We start from the raw sequence: 25,894 nt of genomic DNA, 5'->3' as shown, positions 1-25,894 counted from the left end.
CGAGGGAGCGAGGGAGCGCCTGTGGCTCAGGCCTCGCGCAAGGCCGTTCCCTCCGTTGCCATCGACAACGGCCAGAATAGTTCAGGCCTGGCCCCAAAACATGCTTCATCTTATTTATCAAAATTTAAAGGATTTTTTTTTCCGGGAGGCAGGGCAGAGACACCAAATGTTTGGTTGGCTTAAACAAAAAACAAAAAGGTCGATATTTTGTTGTTGTTGTTGTTTAGTCAAATAAAACAACTTCTCGGGGTTGTCTTCGCCTGTAACATAATCTTATCCACCCTGATTATGCTGACAGTCACACCTGTTATCACCGTTTAGGCTGTTATTTAAACTTCATTATTGTTTCTCGCCCAAGCCTTGCCCCCTGGTGCATTTTTCCGAGAGTGAGAAAGGCGCGTGACCCCTTTATTGGGCACATTTCTCATGTTTTGACACGGCCGGTGCACGACACAAATGCAAGCAAAGGGTAAAGGCGCGTGCACATACACGCACACGCACACACACACGCACACACGCACACACGCACCCACACGCACACACACGCACACATACACGCACACAAACGCACGCACACACACGCACACACACACACGCGCACATGCACACATACACGCACACACACGTACACACACACGCACACATCCACACACACGCACACACACACGCGCACATGCACACATACACGCACACACGCGCACACACGCGCACACACACGTGCACACACACACACGCGCACGCGCAACCGCATACACAAGCAAACGCGAACAAAACAACACGCACGTACATGTACACATATTGGCCCTGTGCCAACCACCCTCATCAGTTGGTAATAATGCCAGAGAATAAGCTGTAATTATATGCACATAATGCCAAAGAGTAAGATAATAACATTTTTTATCGTAAAAATGTGAATTTTAAATCACTTAGGCCTGATATTTGTTTTACGAGCGGACTCATGTCTTAGCTTAAATGCAGGGATAAACCAAACTAAAAAATACAAAAAAATGCATAGGAAAGGAGCACAAAATGGGACCTTTTTTGCCAGGATCAAAGTATGAAAAATAAGAACAGATTTTACCCTTTCTGGCAATACAACAATTGTTAAGATGTTTAAAACACCAAATAGAAACCTTTGGCAAGGAACCATGTCTGCATGAACCACACAGTACTTGTGGTGAGCATGCAAAGAAATATGCTCTGATAATATATTTTTTCATACTGAAAGGAGCACGAATGCAGATGCAACAAAATTGACAACATAACTCGCTCGCAATCACGCACACACTTTAAAATGCACCTTTCTTGAGGTGACAATTTAAAAGCCAGGTAATCATTTGGCACCTCGCTTGATCACGCTGAGCGAGCTCCGAGCCGTGTGCTGGCGACAGGGATACATTAGATTTTTTCTCTCTCGGTTTACGTTTTCACACTCGCCCTTCGCACACTGCGCTCCAGCCAATCGCATTCGCCGTTTTTAACAGATTAATTTCTCGAGATGGCTGTCCCAGCAGGCATATTAATCTCCGGACCTCTGCTCTCACAAAATGTAATCATCGCTCAAAGCCCCGCGCACACACTCCTCCCCGATACAAAACACGCTCCCCGCCGACCCTGCGATAACGCGTATCTCGACAACAACAAAAATAAAAAATAAATCCCAACTGCTCTGAGATTCCCCTGTCGTACCACCCTCAACACCGGCTGCCACAACAGACGGGGAAAGCTTAACGAGCATTTGAGGTTTCAAGTAATTTTTTTTTAATAACAGCTGAGGTTTTGAAACGTGTGCGCCTGAAGGTGAGGTGGTGTTTGGAGGGGGGGGACAGCGCTCGCAGCTTCCCACTTAGAGAGTCAGAGTGCAGCCCTCCTCAAACCGAGGCAGTTCATGACATGGCCGCTCGCCTCCGTTAGCCGACCTCGGCTAGCCGTGACAACGCCAAAATAATAATCCTCCACATTCCCTTGGAGGGCTTCCAGTTCCTCCATAGAACGAGCACAGCTGACTTGCCCATGAAGAGTTACACTAAATGGATGACGAGTTCATGGTTTGATACCTGACCAGGATTTGACCCTAGTCATTGCTCTAGGGTGATTTAGCCTTGGTATCAAATCACCCTGAATGTATGCCAGATCTCATCAGACTTCCTGCGCTTTAGCAGAGTTGAGCTTGATTAGCACTCGGGATGGCCGACTGCCTGGGAATACCAGGTGCTGTAGGCTTGGACAGGAGATGCCATCAAGGCAAACATGCTCGAATCTTTCCGTGGACAGCTTCATGTAAACATCCCCTTCGCGTGCCCTGGTTTGTTCTCGCATGAAGCCTAAATCCTCACAACGGAATTGGCCAATCATCCCAATGTAGACACACCCTCCTGAAAGAAGTGTATTTAGACACGGTGAGATTTCCCCGGATATAGGGCATCGTAAATGTTCTTATAAGCGGTGTGACACTGCTGAGGCACGTTACTGTTATGCTAGTACGCAGTGAAGTGTCTGTCCGTGCATGTAAAAGAAAACACTTTCAACTACTTATGTTATCAGGTAAGGCCCACTGACCTATATAGCTCTTTTTCAGAAGCGACAGGCCACAAATGATAGCTCAACGAAGTGGCTTATCGCGTGCAAATGTATAGCAGCCATACTCTTCATGCACATTCTAAATGTGGAGGGAAAAAAACTGGAGGACCCGGATAAAAATCCACGGGGAGAACATGCAATCTCCAAATATACAGCAGGCATCGCCAGGGTCAGGGTCGAAACCACGACCTCCTGCATACCAGGCGATGTTGTTAACATCTCGCCACCGCGGCGCCCATCGGAGAGAGACAGAGAGTGAGACATAATTCAGCCCATGGGTTGTCTGGAGAGATACTCACAGGTTCTTGACCTCTGGGATGCCTCGGAAGCCTTTCCTTGGGATTCCTCGGATTGCATTCTCACTCAGATCCCTGAAGGCGATACAGAAAAAACACAAAAAACACATTTAGATTATTGAATCCATCTGTGCGGGGCATTGATAGTTACCCCTCACCTACTGATAACCCTGTGCTCTAACACAGCAATCAGTATTCAAAACGCATACTAAAAAGTACAGCACGCTCTTCTGAAATGTATTTTCAGGTAATATTTTTTTTTATGAAATTATGAAATGCTATGTGGAGCTATCATATGATGACCATCATCATTATCACGATTCAAATGTAATTTAAAGAAAAAAAGACACAAGCTATATTTACATAGTCCTTGCCATCATCACCACCATCAACACCACTGTATATGGGATATATTTGATGACGCAATGGACACGGGCTCCCACGTGGCTCCTTGCGAAGAAGAGCCGGCGTGCTCGATCACCTGCCAGCCCAGAGCTGGGATTCTGGCAGCTCATCACACGTGACGCTCGCGACGCTCACGACACAGACGACGACGAGCCTCCCGCGCCTCCGATTCATTAATTCCCGACGTGGCGCAGCTCCTCCGCCTCGCGGCACTCCGTGCGGGCATCTGTCAAACACCTCCATCGCTACCCCCCTAGCCCCCCCCCCCCTCGCCATTCCCCTATACCACCGTGGACAATTTTTTCCGTTGCGCATATCCACAAGAACGTTTCTTCTTTCGATGTTTTTGGAACCCGGCAAAAAATTATGCCAGCTTCCAGACAGACAGCTGACGAATTGGCAAGAATCAAAGAAAGAAAAGCACTAAAGACATCTTCACGGAGACGAGGCCAGATTATTATTTGCAGGAGACGGTGGTCCTGAGGATGGGCAGCGCGGAGCTGGGGGGCAGCGTGGAGCTGGAGGGGGGGGGGGGCAGCGCGACACTTGGGGGGGGGGGCAGCGTGGAGCTGGGGGGGGGGCAGCGTGGCGCTGGCTGTCAGGATCTCCGCGCGTTCCGGCTCGACTCGCGTGGCAGCATCAGGAACCCGTGGCAGCATCAGGAACCCGTGGCAGCATCAGGAACCCGTGGCAGCATCAGGAACCCCGGCGCGCGCCTTGTCAAACATTTCACGGACCACACCCCGGCGGCGGCGGTGGCGGCGCGCACACTCTAACACCTGCGCGAGGCATGGGAACTTAACCACATTACCCTGGGGCTACATAAACAAATCATTCCACGTGGAACGGACTCCCCCACCCTCCTCACCGCCCCTCCCCCGCTACCCTCCCGCTCCCCGCACCTCCACCGCCGCCACCGAGGTTAAGCCGCTTCAAAGCTCAACGGGAGTGGCTCTTCGTCCGCCGGGTTCGTGAAAAGCTGTGGCGGGCAACACGTGCGTGCGTCACGCGCTTATCCTCGGGAACCCCGCCGAGACGGCGAGGAACGCGTAACGAATGGCTCTCTCTCTCTCTCACCGCGCGCTGACCATTCACGGTCGGCGGACAGGCATAAAGGACGGGCCGAGGAATTGTCCCGCTAACGAGACTCGCCCGCGATCAACATGATGACTGGCAAAGGGGAGGGGCACACAATAGGGGGCCCGTGCTGCGGACCCCGGGGGCTGCTGCTTGGCGCAAAGCCAGCACGGGAGGATTCGCAGATTTCTTAGTCGACGTTGAGGAAACATTTTCCAGTTTTCTCGATGATATTTTTCCGTTACGCATGTGCAGCCACTTTGGTCGACATTTTCGGCTGGATGAAGGCCTCTTTGCCATGCCGTGTCGGTCGCTCGAGTTGTTGTTTGACCATAACTTTGCCGTGTTGGTCAGTGCTAGCCGTTGCGAGGAAGCGTTAATGATGAATATTGGGAATACATTTTTACTAAGTTATGCTTGTGCACCACCACCACCACCACCAAGGAAGTACCTTTATTCTTTTGATAAAAGTAGACCATTCCTCTTTGAATATATCAATATAAAACCCATCTAATAATAAAAAAAATGCTGAACCTCACCCCCCCCCCCCCCGGCTATCAAATTGTAAAACCATTGTGATCCCTCGGAATTGAAATGCTAAGGGGCACTACATTTCAACCAACCCACGCGATCTTCGAGGAAATTACCGCAAATGAAACAGGAGACCTGGAGGGGATAGAGTCATAAGAATGTGTCACGGGGGAATTTAACCGCTCTGCCCCCGAGATAAATTAAAGGGCTCGCAAAAGACCGATCACCCCCCTCCACCCCACCCATCATCTCGGACCAACCCGCCCACAAGACCCCCCTCCCCCCACCCCTCCGAGTCGTTACAATCATACGGAACAGAGGGGATGGGCCAGAAATTTGAAATTCCTATTGTACCGCAACACGTGAGACAACTTAAGGATGAGAATAGAAGGTTGCCCAGGCGTCTCGGGGTGAGATGAGACTGCGAGAGACACTGAACTGCCACTGCTGAGATACTGGGTTTCAACTGCCTTTCATTAAACCGAGTTCTCAAGGGGAGCCAGATGATGCTTCACAAGTTCTGATCACTTACGACTGCGCGCAACAACATTAAAAAACGCCATCATATTAAATGTGGCCTTTGATTCACTCGGGACAATTGCGGCTCAGAGAATTAACATCTTCAGCGTGATGACCATGTCAATTCTTCACCAAGCCATATAAAGCCGTGCCACCTGGTAGCGAATGCAGAAGCGACTTCAGGAGTCGTCTGCGACGTCATCCTACGGAGACGCTCTCTGGCACAAGGCGGGTGGACTTCTTCTTCACTCCCGAGAATCCTCCGCGGAAATTCGCTCATCGCTCGGCAGCGACGACTAAACCATCTGGGCCATGAAGCAGCGAGCCAGAGGCACGCCAACGAAGCAGCGCAGAACAAACAAGCAACGACGCAAAATATGACCCCGATGAGAAACCGTGCCTCCATTTGAGGCTTCGCCGCCGCGGCCCCGCGAGCGCTCAGCGACGACCAGCGGCGTGAACGGGGCTGGCAGGGGCCATGCTACGAGGGATTCAAATGCTCCCCCCGCCCCCCCCCCCCCCTTCATTTGTCTTTCTTGCCTCTGCGCAGCCCCAGCACCTTCGTCGTTCTGGCCCGTGGGCCTCAGTGCAGTTGCACCGCCTGCATGCTGGACAGAGACGCCAACCGCTTACTGCCAGGAGCGGGCGAAATCTGCATTCGCAGCCGCTAAAAAAAATTTTGCGTCTCGGAAAGTTGCCTGCGCCGTATAACGGCCGGCGACAGCTTCGTTTACCTGACGCTACCTCGTGGACGTGGGCGTTCGCTGATTTCCGCCACCTCTGATGAGCGATCGTTGTGCAAAGGCTCGAGCATTCGTGCTCAATTAAGAACTCGCTGGGGCGAAACCGAAGCGGGTGATTTTTTAACAGAATTCTCGAAAACTCCCGTGAAATTTCCCCGGACGTGCGAGGTGAGCGTCGCGTGCCGTGCGGACTCGCACCTGGCCACGCACGCCCACAGCTTTCCCGTCTCCGCCCCGAGACTTTGAACTGGCACGGGTCGGTGTCGGTGCTCCAGAGAAACCCAACCACGGCTCAATCAGCGACGTCGCCACGTTATTAAATGATTAGCTGTGTGTGTGTGTGTGTCTACACATGGTTGTGTGCTAGATGCGGTGTGATGAGCGGTGGCCGAGTATACTTTGTGGATAGATCATGGGAGCTGCTGCTGCTGCTCGTGAAGAAGATGATGATGATGATGAAACCGGTGCAATAATAAACCGTGCCGTGTGAAGTGGCTGCCCATCCGGTGGCCGGGTCTCTCAGCTCGGTAAATGGGCAGCGGCCATCTGCTCCCCATTACGGGCGTCCCCTTAACGAGCGGCCGAGCGTTCGTCAATCGCCAGCTCGGCCGAGCATCGGCGATCGTGGACGGATCAACGGGCCCCGAGGACTGAAGGGCGAGCGCGATACCGACGCGAGTTCGAGCGCACGCACCTCGCACGCGCTCCCACACGCACCTCGCACGCGCTCCCGCACGCAAACGGGAAGACTGAGCGAGCCACAGCAGCAGGCAGCGGCAGAAGTGGTTCATGATGCATTATTACTCCTGAGTGCTCTGAGAGAGCACAGGGCTATCAGACGGAGGAGGAGTAGAATGAAGAGGGGGCGGAGGAGGAGGAGGGAGCGGAGGAGGTGGAGGAGAAGGAGGAGGAGGGGGCAGAGGAGGTGGAGGAGGAGGATAGGGAGGAGGAGGAGGGGGCAGAGGAGGTGGAGGAGGAGGATAGGGAGGAGGAGGAGGGGGCGGAGGAGGAGGAGGAGGGGAGGAGGAGGAGGTGGAGGAGGAGAGGGAAGAGGAGGAGGGGGAGGAAGAGGAGGGGGAGAAGGAGGGGGAGGAGGAGGCTGCTCAAGAACTCCTTATTCCCTAGTGCGGCTAAAGGTACTTTTTTCCCCACTAACATTTTCTCTTGTGAATAAAATCGTCTGCTACGAGACCTGCGGTCAAACAAATACTGCAACAATAACAATTACGATATTGAATCGTGACCTTGATTGAATCGGACAAAATTAACCTTTGTTGGCGCAACGAGAGTGTTGGCCGATTACAGGAGCACGCGCCAACGCCGAGACCCATTACACGCGGCGCTGGATATTAAAACACGCGCAGAGAGTTGGAATGCAATAGCAGTGGCGTGTGTGGCATTCAGTCGTAAACTCCCGCTGTGCGATCGTGTGCACGCAGCTGAACTGTGTGCCTGTATTACTGAGATGACGCATTTAGCTACCGAGAAACGACTGCTGCATCGCATTATAGTTTGCAAGCTGCTGTGCGTGTGTCAGTGGGGAGCGGCAGTGCCAGCGGTTAACAAGCTGCGCTACGAACCCAGCGACCCGAGGTCGATTCCCGCTCACTGCTGACAGCAGTGACGATTATTTGAACCGGTCCTGGGCCTAGCTTAGGTCCACTCAGCCTCACATGGTTTGTGACAAGGCCAGTTGTGCCAGCCTAAGTGCTTGCTTGGTCACAGCACTTGTCCCAACAGTCTGGTAAATGATGTACGGGGGGGATCCGCATGTACCTATGCGTGCGGGTGCTCGTATCTGGGTATGCGCATGTACGCATGTGTCAACGTCATTCACAAGCACAATTCACACCTCTTTCCCCTATCTGCTATCAAAATATATATAACATTATTTTGACTATCTTACTTCATTCTCCACTCCAAAGTGAATAAACCTACTGCGTTCTAATAATAATACCTCTTCTGAAACACAAAAAAAAGACAAAACGCACTTTCAAAAGCTAACGGCTGCCAAGTCGACTGCACGAATATAAACAGCCAAATCCAAGCGACCAAATAACCCGTGAGAAATCTGCGATGATGGAGCCCGTGCTCGCCGCTCAACCTCCTCGCCTCGACCGCGACGAACGCGGCGGCGAGCAGGAGGGCCACCTTGGCCCCCCACCCACACAGACTCTCTCCTCTCTCCTCCCTGTTTACTGTTCACCATGAATTATGCATGCGCACTTCATCTAAATGATATCCTTCGCACCCGAGATGTTGCGACGCGCGGCGATCGTTCACGCCGCATAAAGCGCCAAATGACTATGCAGGGAATTACCGCCGCTCCCCCCTCCCCCCCATTAAATCATCTTTACAGCGCTTCCCGAGATCCGCAGACGCCCTCCTTCTCTCTCGCGTCGCGCGGCCCACCGAGTCGCGCTCCGTCGCTCGCTCGCTCCCCGTCTCGCGGCGCTGCTGCTGCTGCTGCTCTGTCTCCGCCACCCTGGGCTGCTCGTCTCAGAGACGATCGACGGTCGGAGAAAAAACGGTCCGAGTGGGTTCAGGAGCGAGACGCCAAAGCCGACGGGATGGCCTCGGGAGAGAGTTCGTGTCGTTTTGCTGCTGTTCACGCCACTCCGTCGAAGGGGTGCAGATGAGAGTGGGTTTACTCTCGGGTCACTGCGAGTGCCTACGGTTCTCCACGCATCCCGTGGCTTTAATTTCCTTAATTTCCCATCCACGAGGGAGAAGAGCACATCGGCTTGCGCGCTAATCCCCAGCGGACGACGCTTACCGACCTTTCGGCCCGCGCGCGTTCCCGCCGAGAGGTTGCCACCTTTTGAGGTGCAATGAAAAATAAATCGGACCATGTCACGGGAGGAAGATGAAGAGCATCTCGCAATAGCGCCAGAGGGATGCAACTCCGTGTCGATGTATCGACTTGAGTGGTGTATTATTATTGTTTTTTTGGCCTCATAACTTGGAATTTTATCTCCGTAGTTGCCGAAAACAGTGACTTCAACCAGAGGGTAACCCTGGGAAAACCAGGACGGGTGGCAACCCTAGCTCCCTTAGAAACCCCTTTGCCCGCAGTCATCTGTGCTGTTAACTCCCTACCCCTGCTCGAGTCTAGGCTCAAAACCTTTATTTATTATTCTGCCTATGACTGACCCGCCTCTGTAGAATATACAAATATGTACATCTATGAATGTATATGCCCACTGTTTGCATACGGCATCTTGAGGCAGATTTATACACTGTATACATCCGAATAATATTGTGTCGTACAAAGTTTGATTTTAACAAAGCATTGATAAAAGAAGTTTCTGGCATCCGAATGCTGCGCAGGAGGTGATCAGAGTGTGCTCGGAATTTCACGGAGGACAGGATAAGCGACTGGAACGACGTTTGGAGTGTATTGTGAAACCGTTTGTGATGGATAGGTCAAGACACGTGTTCTGGAAGCAGGAGGGCAGGTTACCAAGACAAGCACTGGGGGTTTACCGATTCAGTGGACGCTAATGCAATTCCTTCCACAGCGGTGGAGCCCCATGGCTCACGCTGACCCTGGCCCACCGGCACAGCTCCTTGGCCGGAACTGGGCCGTTGTTCCCGATCTGGCCGGAGTCCGCGGTTCCCAGAGGTCACGGAAATGAAGCATCAGTCAAGCAGCCCTGGCTCGAATCGTACCGCGGTGTCAAAGCAATCCAACCAAATATCACTCTCGGCCAGCGCGTGAGCTTGTTTTGGAATGCGGTTTTGTTTTGTGTGGGGGTTTCCCCCCACCTCCTCCTATATATGAAAAAAATTAAAGACCGTTATGAGCTGTCCGGGGATTGTACAATTCAGCTGAGGCGAGAACCAAAATAATACCCCTCAGTCACGCTTCGCGGGACATGCCTTTTCCTCCTCGCGCCTGCGCATCTCGTAGGACGCCCGGCTCAACAACACCGCGTTTCTCCGCGCACGCCGAGAGCGCGCGTCTCGTCGGCCACGTCACCCCTCGCTCTCCCACCCCCCCCGCCCGCGCCGCCCCTCCACCGAGAGGACGAGACGCACAATTGGAGACACGTGGATTCCGAACGACCATCCCAGCTCCGCGGCCACCACGGTCCGCCACGCCGGTGCCTGAGCTCCACCACAGTCCCCCCCAACCAACATCCTAACTCCAGCCGCCTACCACCGATCCCCGCCCCCCCCCCCCCCAAGCAGCTACTTTCCTCTCTGGGTCCTCCGGTTTTTTCCCTCCACATTTTAAAACACGCGTTTAGAGTATTTGGCTGCTATAAATGTCCACGTGATAAGCCACTTCGTAGAGCTGTCATTTGTGGCCAGGTCGCTTCTGACAAAGAGTTACATAGCTCAGTGGGTCTTACCTGCTGAAAATAAAAAAAATTATTTTAAAAAAAGTTTCCCTGAACCCACTTTGCCCACCATTCCCTCCGATGCCGCCTCCCCGAGCCACTCTCTGCCTCTCTGTGCGAGCATGGCATCGGCGCTCACAATCCAATGCTACGACGGAAGCCTCTCTCGATTTTCGATCGAGTGCGACGGAGGGGCATGCCGGTCGGTGCAATGGGCACGGATTCCACAGGTCACCGGATTGATCTCCTTCGTGCGGGCAGTTGAAAGAGTTTCTTAAATCCACCACCCCCCCTCCCCGACTGCCTATGTCCATCCAGCGGGATGAGCACAGCACAGTTAATTGACAGGTTTGCGTCCAGTTGAGTGAGGTGTGGGTACTCCCATCCCTTGCCAGGTGTTCGGCCAGCAGGTAAGAGTAGACCAACAATGTCTGCTCTAGAGGGGCCCTTTAGAGCGCCCTCGAGTGAAGTCCGCTTGGGATAACACTGCCACCACCTTCCAGTTCGGACAAAGCCCAGCCAACAACGTGGCACTCCGACGACTTTGTCCCGCACACAATCGGGAAAATCTCTGCCTCTTGAGCTTAGTGCTGCACGAAGTCAGCAGTCACGTCCCTCATCTCTCGCTTCCTCTAAAGATGCCCCCCCCACCAACCCCCGACTTGCCCCACCACCCAACAGCTCCCAGACGGCGCTCGGGGAGCAGCGTGAATAGACCGTCTCGACACAAATGCAGGGCGAGCCTGGTGCAAGACACCCACTTCACGCTCGACCCCAGACATTGCCGTGGAATTCGAAGCCTCGCTCGCTTCCAAAGAGCGCTCCTCCCCGCGGCGGAGGAGCCGGGAGGAGCCGCCGCATTAAGCTGAGCATCTCGCTCCGGACGCCCGGGGGGGGGGGGGGGGGCCGAGCGAGCCACCGGGAGAACCGAGGGAGTGGAGCCGATGCCGCTCACGCTCCACAAAGCTGCCAGAGGCATCGGCGATGTACTTCCCCACCCCAACGCTAGAAGTTCGGTGAATTGCCACAATTCTGGGTCATCGTTCGAGTCCAGAATAGAAGCGTTTTGAGCTCTCTCCTTCTCCATCGCTCTGCCTCTCTCTGTTGTTCTGTACAACGTCCGCTCGAATCCGTTCGGGAACTCGCAAAGTGGTGCAGCACATGTGCTACTGCCGCCACTTCTTTTCCGAGGACCAGAGAGCGAAACTTCGGACATCGCCCCGAGAAACACCGGCGGTGAAAACCCAAAGACTCATCGGAACGCTTTTACCGCACACCGCCGCGACAACCCCACACGCTCGTAGGTTCGTGCGTTTTATTTTTTCTTCTCAAAGCAACCGATTTAAAATTTCACAGCCGTCGCGTCCGTTTTCCAAGGACATTCATTTAATTATTTGTTTTTGTTCAACAAAGTAGCAACTTTTGTAAACGGCGTCAAACACTAAGATGAATAAATCATGCTCCGTCAGAAAAAAGGGGACCCTGGCTGAAGCTAACGCACCGCACACAGCCGCCCGTGCCGCATTTTAATTGCGCGCTTTATCGAAGAGCGCAAAGTGTAAAGATGTCACTCGCACGACTTCGCTTCGGCTTCTTGTTTGGTGAATCTGCAAGCGAAGCGGTTTGGGGTGGCTGCTAGGGCAGGCGGGGGCTGAGGAGGGGGCCTTGCATGCGTCCTCTCCAGCACGTGACCCAATTAGGCAACGAATCAATTGCTCGGGTGCTTCTGTGACCGCCCACTGCTTTCAACTACCCAAAGGGGTTCGGAGCATCTGCCCATTCAAGCCGAATGCCCCCAGTGCCTCTTAATTGAGCCTGCCGCTTGTGGCTTGCCACAGTAAGCAAACATTTATCAGATACGTGGTGCATGCCGTCCTTCTTAACCCCCCCCCCTGCGCCCCCCCACCCCCCCGGAATGTCCCATAATGGAAAACACGCTTTCAACATGTGTGTATGTCTGTTATGCGTGTGTGTGTAGTGTGTATGCTGTTGTTTGCCGGGGGTATGACACGTGCACATTGCGCGATGGGTACGTGAAAGCTTTCTCCCCGCCCCTGCCAGGAGCGGGGAGTAGAGATGGAGCAAGTGGTGGAGAAGCGAAGGGAGAGGGTGATGCATTTGGGCAGCACTATGCCAAAGTAAATACTCATCGGACTACTTTTGATCTGTTTAAAGATATTCGTGCATACGTCCGTCATTTCATTTATATCTCGAGATGAGCAATACATCAAACATCATGTTAAACAATCGGACTGTCCAGAGTGAAAGTTTGTTTCTTAAGAGGGCATGACCTGACCTCGAGAGAGGGAAAAACACCAGGATGTAGAGAACTAAGAGCTCAGCGACCACCGCCTCACTGCCATCTGTGAGTGGCAAAGCGATAGAGAATTAGATAAGATATTGAGTGAATAGCAAGCGGTGTGGCACAGCGCCCATTTCGGACAAGGTGAAGGAGAGTGGTGACCGCACTGCATTCGTACTGCACATCGTCCATCCACCGCGGCGAATGGACAACGTCGTACAGGCGTGGCTGCAAAAGAGCGAGACGTGGCAAAGGTGCCACTGGAGGTCACGAAGCGACAGAGGGGACCGCACTGTATCCAGCGACCTGAACCAGCGCGGTGAAGTATGGCCAAACCACCCACTCGACCGACGCTGCGCGGAGCGGATCTCCACCCGGCAACGAATCGGCGCGAGGGTGGTGTAAAAATCGCTATTACGTTTTTTTTCTTTCCGTGTTGCGATTGTTCCAAATCCAGGTTTCCCCTTGTTAAAACGAGGCTGCACACAGCCAATGAACAATAACGCTAACGACCCTTCGGGGTGGGAACGGCGACTCGGTTGGGGAACGGTGCTGGCTACTTACTGAGCCGGCAACAGCAGCCGCCGTGGCCGCATTCCTCGCCCTCGCCAGAGACCCCCGGCGCTTCGTTTGCGTCCAGCGGCGAGCGATGTGGCGTGACGCGATGGAACGTGATGACGTTTTGACCGATGGGCCCCCCCCCTACAGCCCCCCGCTGCTCCGCGGGGTCCCGGCGCGGCCGTGTGTCTAATGGGATGAAGATGCTGCTCTCCGGCGCGCTCGCCAGATCAGAGGCACGACTCTCGTAGCCGCCGTCGTCGTGACCACCGGTTACGGCTATGGCCAGAGGCAGAGCCGCCACCACCGCTACCAACGCCGCCGGGTAGACACACGTGTGTGGATAGTGGTTGGAATTACAGCCCCCCAGCAGATTGTGAGATGTTTTTTTACTCTCTCTTCTGTTTCTGCAGCGCAGGCCACCTCCACTCATCTGCACCCCCCACAACCCACGCCCCCCCCCCGCCCCTCCACACACACACCCCCGAGATTCAGCAGACTCAGCAAATGACTGCAGAGCCGCGCATTTGCATTAATAAATTACAACTCCCTCCATTCATTCATAGATGAGATGAGAGGCGTTGAGGAAATGCTTCTGCTGCAAATTGGTATTAATAAACGAACATGCAGCTTCGCTTGTGTTCTTCCCCCCCCCCACCCTGCGCACCAAGCGGCGGCGATCTACCCCCGGTGTCTGTGCCAGGCTAGGTGCACTTGGAGGATAAAGCAGAGGCGGTTTCAATTGCTGCCGGCTTGGCTGGTCAAAAAAGTAGAGATCCCGGCTTTCCGGGTTAACGCAGCGTTTCTAAACCCGTCTTCCCGACCATGCCCCCGATGGTCGAGGTTTCTCGTGATTAATCATCATCAGGTGCGTGCAGTGTGTACGGACTTCATTATTGGAAATCAGGAAAAATATTTAAAATGAGGAAAAATATTGGAAATGAGGAAAAATATTGGAAATAAGAAATGATATTGTAAGTCAGAAAAAAGTATTAGAAATCATAAAAAATATTGAAAATCAGAAAAAATATTGGAAATCAGAAAAAATATTGGATATCAGGAAGTGGACCTTGGTCGGTTGCAAGGGTTCAAATTGAGAAACGCTCGGTTAATGGATCACGTTGTCGAAAGGCAGATGTATTGCATTTCCCCAATACACACACACACATGTACACAAGACAAATATCCCTCATGTAGCAGACACAGCAAGTGCTGTTAGCGAGCACCAATGAAGGCCGCCTTCCATCCACATAAGGACAAGGAAGCACTGTGTAATTATATTAGGCCGAGCCGACCTAGAGGAGGCACAGTACCGATTCAGAAATCACTCGCCACTGATGTATAACCATTGTTGGGAATCGGACTCAGGTCGCCAGGCTCATAATGCAGTTCACGAACCACTGCACCACCACTCCTCTTTGTGAATGGCATCAGCACTGCTAAAGACACAGCTATCGAAGACAAATATCCCCGTATAGCCTTTACAGACTGTAGGGGCAAGTGCTGTTAGCGAGCACCTACGAATGCCGGCACGGTACACGAGGAGGGTGGGTCATCAGCAAACACCTACACACACACGTCACGTACACAACATCCACTCACGCAGCATACACACACGCACATCTACACACACACATCATCGCTTTCCAATTTTCCACGGGGCGTTATATTTTTCTTAATTTCCCTCTCCCGTGGGGAAATTCCTGCAGGTTCTGTGACTGCCCTGGCCGCGCTGTTGTGCCCCCCCCTCCCCACGCAGTCGTCGCCCCCCCACCCCCCCAGCTGAAACAAAACCGGCGGTGCTCGCGCTGGAACCCAAGACTCATGGGGGAGCGGTCACGACTAATGCGGTACGAGAACTCTAGAGGCTTCTAAATGAAATGGAAATCTCCACCCCCCCCCAAACCCCCCCCCCCCCTGCAGAGCGCCTGCGAGCTCTTCGCCCCGCTGGCACAAGGATGGCTTCGCCGATGTCGTCTGCGTCATTCGCACCCGCGGAGATTGGTCGCCGATGATGCTGTCGTTCTCAGTGCGTTATTGTGACGACGACGACGACGATTAATGTACAGAGAACTCCTCTCATCCGCATTAAACACAGCGAACCGATATCGCGGATAAAATTAGCGACGACGGCTAACGGCGAAATAGTCACTGCTCATTTTCTGGTGGGTGGAAATCGTGGGTAATGGGAAGAAGAGGAGCGCGGATAATAGGAATTTTAGCAAAGCATACACAGTAATCACGGGATAATGTCATTCCACACACAAAGATCCCCCGTGTTGCTTTAACAGACTGGAGGAGCAAGTGCTGTTAGCGAGTAGCACCTGTGAAGGCCGGCACGGCACACGAGGAGGTGGGTGGCCATCACAACGCCCGGCCACCTTTGTCTTCCCAGTGACGATGTTTTACTGCACACCGCACCAGGTACTCATTTGAGGTTGAGTCGACCTAGGGGAGGCCCAGGACCCGTTCAGATAATCGTCACCGGGGTGTTGGCCCGTGAGCGGGAATCGAACTCGGATCGACGGGTTCGTCGTGTAGCGCGCTAACCGCTACACCACCGCTCCCCGTACACCCACACACACGCACTCACGCACGAGCGAGCGAGTGTCACCGCGGGTGATATTTTCCATCTCAGCGGCGCCCGGTGGCACCTGCTGCCGTGACCGCAGTGGCGTCGCTCCGTTGGCGGGGGTCGCGTGTAATAGCGGCACGCGGCCAACACGTGGCCCGACAAAAAGGGGCGACGGGGGCCTCGATAGCAAAGAGCCATTAGCGAATCAGAACGCTTTGAAGATCGGTGCCAACACCTGCGCTGTTTAATAAAGCTGCCACTGACGGGCATGCAGGTGGAGGCAACGGAACACACAGGGAGCTCAAAGCTAAACATCGCTGCAGGGGCAGCGTTTGTAACAGTGGCGGTGTGGAGGATGTGCAGCTGAGCGGACCTGCCGATGACCGGTACCAGCGGTGTCAAGATCGGCTTCTATGATGGAGGCTCGTGAAGGATGCTGCTGGGCAGTTGGAGTCAGTCGCCCTCCAATGACAGTGGAGGGCAGAGGAGCGACGCTAACAACAATGAGCGGAGCGCCGGGCAGCTAAAATGAAGCAAGTTTGCGTAATGGGGGCACAGTTGGTGCATCTGCCAGTCATCTTAGTCAGACAACCCATGGCACCTGGATCTGTCCCGTGACCTCCTGTCAGCAAGCCTTCGACATTTCACGTGGGCGTAGAGTGCCCACCTGGTCTGGCACAAGCAGCGTGGTGACATCACAGCCCCTTAGTGGCGAATGGTGGCTGCTGTTATTGTTAATGATGGCAAGGTGGGTTCAATTCCAGCGAATAATAATGGTGAACATCAGTGCCAAAGTGGTTCCCGAACCTACCCTGGGCCCTCCCATGAAACGAGTGCCCTGTGTGGTGTGTAAACATACATGGACATTTCAACCTCGCAACAAGATGTGCGTTGTATTAGAGTAAAATAATGTTGTGTTTTTTTTTAGATAACTGTTTGATGCACAAGGCTGGCGGCTGGGGTGAGCCAGTGGCATAAAAATCAACGCTCGTGTGAGCGATAGCCAACTCAAGCCATGAACGCAGCTGATGCTCACGACAAATAACCAAAGTCAAGGGAACATTTCAAGGAGAAAACGACTGCAAGGAAAAATATATGTATATGTTACTTGTGCAACTTTGCGAAAGCAATTTAAAAGTTATTCACGATGCATATTCATACATTGGCACAAAGGAGGGTTTTTTTTCCTCCTTAAGAAATGGCTTCCAGCTGTGTTGGTTGTGACTGATCGGGATTAACAGAGACTGTCTGGTTTAAACAAAAACACACACACAATTGCACGAACGCGAGATTCGGGCCAATTCCGCCCTTTCTTGACAAAATAGAATTTCCTTTGTTACGTGAAACTCAAGGAGCCGAACTGCTGCTCGCAAACTAATCTCATTTGTGGCAATCGGAGGCCGAAGTCTCTAACTCAATCAGCGAGAGGTGAATGGCCGTGGCATTTCGCCGCGCCAATTCCGCGTTCACGTCGGCTCTTTTTGCTTTGCCCCCCTTCTCCGTGGCTTGGCGGGGTCCCCCCCCCCCGTCAGGCACGAGAGAGAGAGGGCGAGGAGAGCGAGCAAATGCCGGCGGCGATGGCGGCGGCAGCGGCAGCGCCTCGCGAAGGATCCGCCGAGCCGATCAAGATCTAGCACCTAGCAGCGGAGGGAACTCCGGCGGACCCCTTTGAACCCATCTCCGCTTCCCGGGGCAGCGATCGCACCTCGTTAAGGAAAACAACTTCTCGTTTCTCTCCCGTGGAATAACTTGGAAACCGAGCGAGGTGGGAAATAGAGGCTCGCGGGGGTGGTGGGAGGGGGGCAGAGGCCCTTGGGTTGTCACCGTGCTACTCAGGGGGTGATGATGGAGTGGGCGAGGGAGCCCCGAGATCGATGAGGGTGAGGAACCTCTCCCTGACTGAGCGCTGAACAGGACCATCGAAACGCTTTTGTCGGGCACCCACACGTTCACAAACAAGACAAAAGGTCCCTCTTACAGCCTTATAACAGAATGTCGGAGCAAGTGCTGTGAGCAAGCACCGATGAAGCACCTCCGATTTGCACGGTTGGGTATGTACAGCGTAAAAGAAGTTCAATATACATATGGTACACGCCCGACCGCCTTTGTCTCTCCAGTGACGATATTTACACGCCGCACCAGGTACTCATTTGAGGCCGAGTCGACCTAGGGGGGAGGCCCAGATACGGTTCAGATAATCGTCACCAGTGTTGGCCGTGAGCGGGAATGGAACTCGTGGTCTCCGGGTTCGTAGCGCTTCGTAATACCCGTCACATGCCACTAAGGTAGAGTGACGTCACCACGGCGCTTGTGCCAGGCCAGGTGCACTCCACGCCCGTGTGAAATGTCGAATGCTCGCAGGTCTCGGGACAGACCCAGGTGCCACGGGTTGGCTGACTGAGATGACATACACAGACATGCACACACGTGCCAGTTACGTCTGTCACTGCTAGAGGTGCTTGTAGTGACAAGCGAGTGAGCACCGCGCTAAAATATGAAATATGTTGCCAGATTAAAAAACTCCCCCCCTCGAGTTATGATTAGTGCATGCAAAACGGGGATAATCAATGCCCCATGCATCATTAACGTATTGGGATAGACAAATAAGGTTTACCATATGCTCGGGTAGCTTATGTTTTCCCCAAGCTAACATCTACTATCTTTGTAATTTTGCCAAAAAAACTAAAAATGTAAATGAGGGCCTGGGGTTGACCTCTGCGAGAGACGCCGTTATCAGCGCCCGGTCGCTTCCACACCGACCCAACGACCCGTTTCTGAGGTCAGCCCGGCAACAAATGGGCAGCTCCTCTCCCTGGGCAGAGCGATCTACTCAGCCCGGTGACGTGGACTCGCGTACAGCCCACTAGGCCTGCTGAGACTGCCACAGGAATCGAGGCTTGGTCCGACCGCCCGGCTCACGACCCGAGGCCAGCCAGCTATGACGCGCTCGTGGGAACGCGGCACGAGAGAGGGGCAAGTGGACGCGAGGAGATGTAAACTGAACTATGAAACTAAACAGTTTTTATTATATTACCAGGTAAAGGGCCACTGAGCTATACGGCGCTTTTATAGAAGCGACCTGGCCACAAGTGGTAGCCCAACAAAGTGGCTTATCACGTGGAAATTTATAGCAGCCAAATACTCGAAACACACGTCGATTTTAAATGTGGAGGGAAAAACTGAAGGACCTGGAGACAAATCCACGCAACCACGGGGGGAGAGAGACACGCAAACTCCAAATATACAGGCATCAAAGGATCGAGCCCACGACCTCCTGTATACCAGGCAAGGTAAGTTAACATCTCGCCACCGCGAGATGTGGAGGGGAGCGTGGCGGGTGAGCGAAAGGCACCTTCAACTCCCACTCGGTTTCACATCTGCAACGGTTTGTGGCACAGGTAATCGTGGCATCGCGCCGCTTAAGCGAAAGCAGACGCACGTGTCCGCTGCGTGCGCTCGGCTTCTGCCGAGGTCAGCTCATTCCGTCCGAGAGCACGGCGGCAAATCGCGCCGCATCGCATAACGCTCCTCTGAGCAACACTTCGAATAAAAACGAAGTGCTTTCGTGCCGCCTTGCTTACGCTCCGAGCCTCTTCCAAAATCTGAGACAATAACATAAAAAAATACAAATTTCTTTTCTCGTCGTTGGATATGGGGATCCACGTTGTCCTGTAGCCGGTTATTCGACTACTAACCTACAATGCGTTGCCATAAGAATCTTTAAAAAAATTCCCAACTCGACTGGAAATCCGCTCAGACATTTCTGCAGGAAATTACCATCCTCTGCTGCGATGTCAACATGTAAGATCCTGCGACGCAGTTTGAAATCGTATTTTCGATTGTGCATCACGAGTTGTATTCCACAGGGAATTTTTTTAAATTCCGTTTCACTACAACGTTGCTCATGTCTCCTCTGCAATGAGAGACAATGAACAACTCATAGTTACGGGGTTTTTGTTTTTTTTCCTGTGTGGTGTCTACGATAGGGCAGTACAGTGATAAATTATTAAAGCTTTCTGCGTGGAACTTTGCGAGATTGTATCTCTAATGCACGAGGAGTTTTCTCTCCGGATACTCTGGTTTCCTCCCACATGAAGCCATTTATGTAATTGGCCAAGCAGCCCAATTCAGCAGGCTCCTCCTGCAGCAGCAACAGCAGCAGAGTCTTGAGACTCACGGAAGGGCCCAACTACCTCCATGACCAGCAAGGTGCAGGGAGGCCGTAATCCAGCAGTGGATTAACAAACGGCTGTCATCTGCAATGATTGCCACTATTATCGAGGGCCTCTCGACTGATTATACGAAGGACACCAAAACGAATGACCGTGCCGTGGAACGCTTGTCAACTGCAAGCTAATGAATGCGGATCCATCCATCTCACTCAAGCGGGGGTGCAGAGCACGGGTCATCTCGAACCGGCGCAGGAGGCAGCCCTTGGGTTATAGGCCACAGTCCCACGATGTTGAGGAATAACAAGCCATTTGCGTCTAATTGCAGACGAGGGAGCGAGGGGGTGGCATTTAAAAAAACAAACTCAAAAGACGACCCTCACGACTCACCCCCGACCCACTACCCACCCCACCCCGCCCCGCCGACCCCGCCAGCCCCATCAAACACCTCGCCTCCACGAGGCCTCCTGGCAAAAAGCACGGCGCCTCCTACCAGCCCGGCCAGTGCAGCCCGGGGCCCCGACACACGCTCGGGCGGGCGGGCGGACGGGCGAGGGAGCGATGCCCAACTGGGACCCTGGAGGAGTGCCATAATTGGGGCGGTAATTAACGGCGGCATTCACGGCGCACAGAGAGAAACCCGCCGCTCGCAATGCTCCTTTCACGCTGCGGGGCCCCCGGCCAGGGCAGCCGCTGCCAGCGGCTGCTTTGTGCGCCGCTATGCGTCGCCCGCGCCGCATAGCGGCCTTTCATGTCCCGGAGGGCCATGGCAACCGTCCGCGTTTGAAACGCGACTCCGGCCGGGCGAAGGAAATAATTAGTTTTTTGAAGGGTCAAGTTCTTCTAATGCCCACCAAAAGCCTTCTCAACTCCGTGGTGTGTTTTTTTTGCTGGCAGTCAATGAAGAAGTTTTTTTTTTGGATGAGGCGCAATTCCGCCAAACCCGCCTGCCCCCATCCTCCTGCCGCCCCTCTCCCTTCCACCTCCTCGGAACGACGATCGCCTCCCACGGCAACCCTGCCAGCCTCCTGCCCCTCATACCCCTCCCCTACCCCTTCTACCCCTACTACCCCTACAACCCTAAAGCAACCTTTTATGAAGTCTCTCCTCACTGCGGTGCGGTTGAGGCTCGTTTCACTTTCGTTTAATTTCGAAAGTATTTTTGGCCGGGTTGATCCAATGCAAAGTAAAGTTCAATCTACCGGCTCGTCCACACACTCGCGGTGAAAACGTTCACCTTCACGAATTAATTATTGCGGCTAACTTAAAACAAATTGGGAACTTTAACACGCAGCAACAAAAGACACGATGATAAAACAAAAAGTGATGAAAAACAAAAAGTGATGAAATGCGTCACAATGGCAAAAATGTATCGTTGCCAATGGAATCCTTCCACCTCGGGAAACGTGCATCGACTTGTGCAAATGTGAATCGATTACTTCCTCTTTACGCAAACGATATGTTACGTTTGTGGTAATTGAGCAAATAGAAGCAGGGCAAATGCGATGTAAATCACGAGGCAGGAAAAATGAGACAAAAGTCGAACTCGTTTTGTCTTGCCCGCGAAGAATCACTTTTCAGCGGTCGCCAAAACCTCGCACTCTTCCAACGGAGTGCGGTTGAGAATCTACGCATTTCTGCTGCCGTATAACATTAAAAAAAATCTCAAATATATAATGGGCAAAATCATTTTTGGCAACGGCTATTATTCCCATTTTGAGAAAACACGAGCACCTTTGTTAAATCATTCCCGCAAGGAGTGCCGTTGCAGGCTCACCTGTTCAGACTTCGAGCCTCTGGGTTCCCGATCGAACACCTACTCGTAATGCACGCGTGGTAAACGTTGCGTTTATGATTTTCGTAATCCCAGGACACGTGTGTTTGTGTCACAAGGCAGTGTTGATGACGACGGTGGTACCCTTGCGATAACAATAATGTGCGCTTTACACCTGTCCAGGAGGAGCGCTCAAAGGCCGTGGAGGGAGGAGGAAGGTGGGATGAATGGACATCAGCCTCGACTAAGCAGCGACCCCGTGAACCCTACCAGAGTCAGTCCCTTCTTGCACACAAAGCATTGTGGGGGTGGAGGCCTCCACTGATGGGGCAGAAGCAGAGGCAATGGACGGTGGATAGCAAGAGTGGGAAGGCAGCAGCAGCAGAAGCACATCGGGGCTAAAATAAGAAGAAGAACAATAATAAAGAGAGACAAAGAAAAAGAAACATTTTGCCTCCATCGCAACCTCTTGCGCGTGCGCTCCAGAAACTGCACTTCTCCGAGCGAGCCATCAATCAGCTTGGACTCGGCCACGGGGCGCGGAAACCATTCACAGGTTTATAAATAAGGAACGTGCGCGCGAGAGAGAGAGAGCGCGAGAGAGAGAGAGCGCGCGGCCGCCCTGCGCCTGCCTGCTCAACGAGAAAATCTCACTCCGCCCGCCACGCCGCCCGGCCAAGTGCGAGCGCGGTAGAGGCCGCTAGGGAATCCGCGGCCGCTCGGAGGAGAGAGACGACGCACGATCGAGCCAACGCCGTGAGAGGAGGGTGGGCTCTTCATTTGTTTGTTTGTTTACAAAGAGGAGTTGATTCCCCCCCCCCCCACCACCACCGTGGAGATGGACGAGGTTGTGACGATTCGCGGCCGTGATTTGATTCGAGAATCGAATTCTCTTCGGTCGCGTTTGCGGATTGCTCCCGTCTCGTTCGTACAGAGTTGTTTCACCCCATTCACCTACATTTAAGAGTTCCGTATAATACATGTGTTTCTTTTAATAGTAGATCATTGAGAATATATTTGAATCGATAAATTGGTGAATCGCTTTAAGTCTGTTCATCCTTATTTGAGTCTGTTTATCCTTATCCTTATTTGTGTAAAATTAATTTCGTTTATTTGCATATAAATATTTCTGTTCCGTACATTATTTGTTTGCACCCAAAGTTTCCCTTCCAAAAAATACATCTTGTCTTAAATACACCATCGCCCGGTTATAAATAAAATGTGTTGCGTGCATGCGTGTTACTTACAGAGAAATAAAGCATCTTGCGAACATAAATTTCCGATTCCTTTTGACGTGGCATGTCCTGAGATTTTGGAAATGTGCTGACAAATATTTTACAATGTATCAGTTGAAAAGTAACAATAAAAATAACGCCAAATTCAGAATATCCGGCAAATTCTTAGCGACGTCTGGTTATAACAGCAGGGGTCTGCGGAGTAATAAATAAATAAAAGCCGAGATGAATGGCAAACGACAGCGAAAAGTGAAAGAGAAAGACTGGGCCAAATTTGATTTCCTTTTTGGCAACGCTTTCCAATTTAAACCAGGCTTGATTCTCACCCAAGATACAGCCGAGGGTCATCACACAATCAGGCCCGATGGCTGCATGGCCGTGAAGTGCTCCCGCGATCTGTCAACCCATGTTCATCATCATCATCATCATCCACGGCTATGATCAATCCACTGCTGACTGACGGCCTCCTCCCTCCCCCGGGTCACGGCCAATCTCTCTCGCGGGGGCCCTGCAAACGCACGAGCCAATTCCACCGCTCCATTTCCCCGCGATGGGCGTCCTCTCAGCCACGGTCGACTCGTGTTGCCACGAGCAATCGTGCCAGGAGCCCGAATTTGAACTCAACCGAGCAAAACTAGGCCAAGTTGTATCCCCGCAAACCCAGTGGTCCCACCCCTGTCGTCAGCCGTTGATCCTGTCCCTCAATTTCTACTCTCCCACCCCAACCCCTTCCCCCCTCTCCCTCCGCTTCCTGTGGTTAACATTAAAACATACCTTTGCATTAGAAAAACGTCCGTGTAGCCACGGGCCTGGTTAGATTAGTTTAATTTATTATGTACACACCTCTGCTTCGCTACCGCTGTATGTAGGCTTGCCCACACAGTGTCAGTCACAGTGTTTAGAGGATGACACTATAATCTGCTGATCACCGTGGGTTTGTGATTGATGTGAACGGCGGCTGGGACTCGAACCCAAAGGTCGGGCACGTTGCTCAGCGGACGCAGTGCACTAACCGCTGCGCTGCCACTGCGCGGTCATCGAATGGACACACCACGGATAATGTAATTGTTTGAAAATCCTATATTTTGATTAATCTAAAAGCGCTTATACGGCAACGGGACGATGTTTAAATACGCCGTTAAATGTTTATTGAATGTAATTACTATTGCATTCCTCGGGAGCTTGCTGCAAATCGGATATAAATAACACGCCTGCTATTTATTTAACAGCAGAGCTAATCCATATGTAGGCAGAATTGCATTACAGCTTGCAGTGAACCCCTATAGTTTATTATGGAATACCAGAATCCCAATACAGCAGTTACGTAAAAGCTAAATCGTGCAAATAATAAAAAGAAGTAAACAATGAGAAAGCGACCGTACGAAAGAAAAGCGCAATTCGTCGGCCACTATTGGTGTTTACCAATCATCAGGTGCGTGCAGTGTGTCTGGAATTTGAATAGAAAATCAGGTAAACGTGGGTAGGTCCATCGTGATTCTGGAGTTTGCGACACCCCTTACCAAAGGACCCTCCGCATACTTGGCAAGATTCGTAACATGTCACGATCACGATCATCATCATCATCTTCCGCGATGCTCATGTTCCAACATAAACCGCATCCACTGCACAAACCATGGCAGGAAATGCGGATACCTGACGCACAAATGGAAAATTAAAAACTTTCCAGTGTGCGACCGTACTCATCCGGAACAGACCATACAGCATCTAACGACGCAATGCCCGATCCACAAATACGAAGGAGACATCACAGTGATGAGGCACCACTCCGCTTACTCCTGATGCGGTTAACTCGCTTGACCACCTCAATGTGAAATTGTCATTATTGCTCTGGATCGACATCAGCTGCCGTACGAACGAAGAAGAAGATCGTCATCAGCACTTGTTCAACGTTCAAAATTTTTATCACTGTTCACTACCCATTGCAAGAGTTGAGTCACGATCAAATTAAATCTCCACCGAGCCTCCTCCCCGCACCGCCACGACGACCCCCGTTCCACGCTCACCGGTTCCATCGCTCCATCTCTCCGCTGGGCGTCACTTTCCGCCCGCGGGCTCTCGTCGTCGCCTGATTACTCTCATCGTTCAACTTGTGATCGTTTCGCTGATCCGTGTTCTCTCCTCCCTCCCTCCCTCTCTCTCTATCCCTCGGCGGAGTTCTCAAGCGTGGATCTCTCCGCGCTTCTGTGCGTGCTTTCGTCGCTTTCGTTCGATACTCCTCGCCGCTGTTCCATGTTTTTGATTCCAAAGTACTTTCTTTTTAACTTAAACCATCTTTTAAAAAATTATGAAGGGCGTGATGAACGCATTCGTGCGAAATGAGATTAAAACTATTAATTTTCCGATGTCATATTCCAAAAACAACTCGCCTCAAGCACGTTGTTTATTTTTATTGAACTGCTTTTTTTTCCCTTTCAAAATCATGACACCGAGCCCGTTTATTATTTTGTTTCATGTAAAAAGTGCCAGTGAATAAAACATAATTAGTGCCTATAAAAGATGACAAAGATCTCTTGCCTGTCTCCTCTGTGTCTAAATGTCTCTGTGCCTCTGTATTCCTACGTGAATGTATGCATGCCTGCTTGTATGCTTGTTTGTCAGTCTGACAGCCTGCCACCTGCCAATCCTTTCTGTATATGCCTGTCTGTATGTCTGTCTATTTGTCTATGTCTGTGCCTATGACTTCCAACATGCAGAAATGCCTGCCTGCCTGCCTGTCCATCCTGTCCATCTATCTGTCTATTTGTCTGTCTGTACTTCTGTCTG

At 52.2% G+C, this 25,894-nt stretch overlaps 1 protein-coding gene across 2 annotated transcripts in view; it reads right to left on the bottom strand.

Moving 5' to 3' along the window:
- Nucleotides 1-25,894, bottom strand: part of LOC144717550 (slit homolog 2 protein-like) — a 240,246-nt gene that overhangs the window by 97,437 nt on the left and 116,915 nt on the right. For both annotated transcript variants that reach the window (XM_078592951.1, XM_078592952.1), the window contains exon 5: nucleotides 2,880-2,951. In XM_078592951.1, coding sequence (XP_078449077.1) covers nucleotides 2,880-2,951 — 72 coding nt within the window. The remainder of the gene's footprint in view (nucleotides 1-2,879; nucleotides 2,952-25,894) is intronic.

This window comes from Lampetra planeri, chromosome 4 (assembly GCF_965212315.1).
Source record: "Lampetra planeri chromosome 4, kcLamPlan1.2.h2, whole genome shotgun sequence".
Taxonomy (NCBI): domain Eukaryota; kingdom Metazoa; phylum Chordata; class Hyperoartia; order Petromyzontiformes; family Petromyzontidae; genus Lampetra; species Lampetra planeri.
The sequence above is the reverse complement of the archived record's forward strand: the minus strand, read 5'-3'. Positions and strand labels throughout refer to the sequence as shown.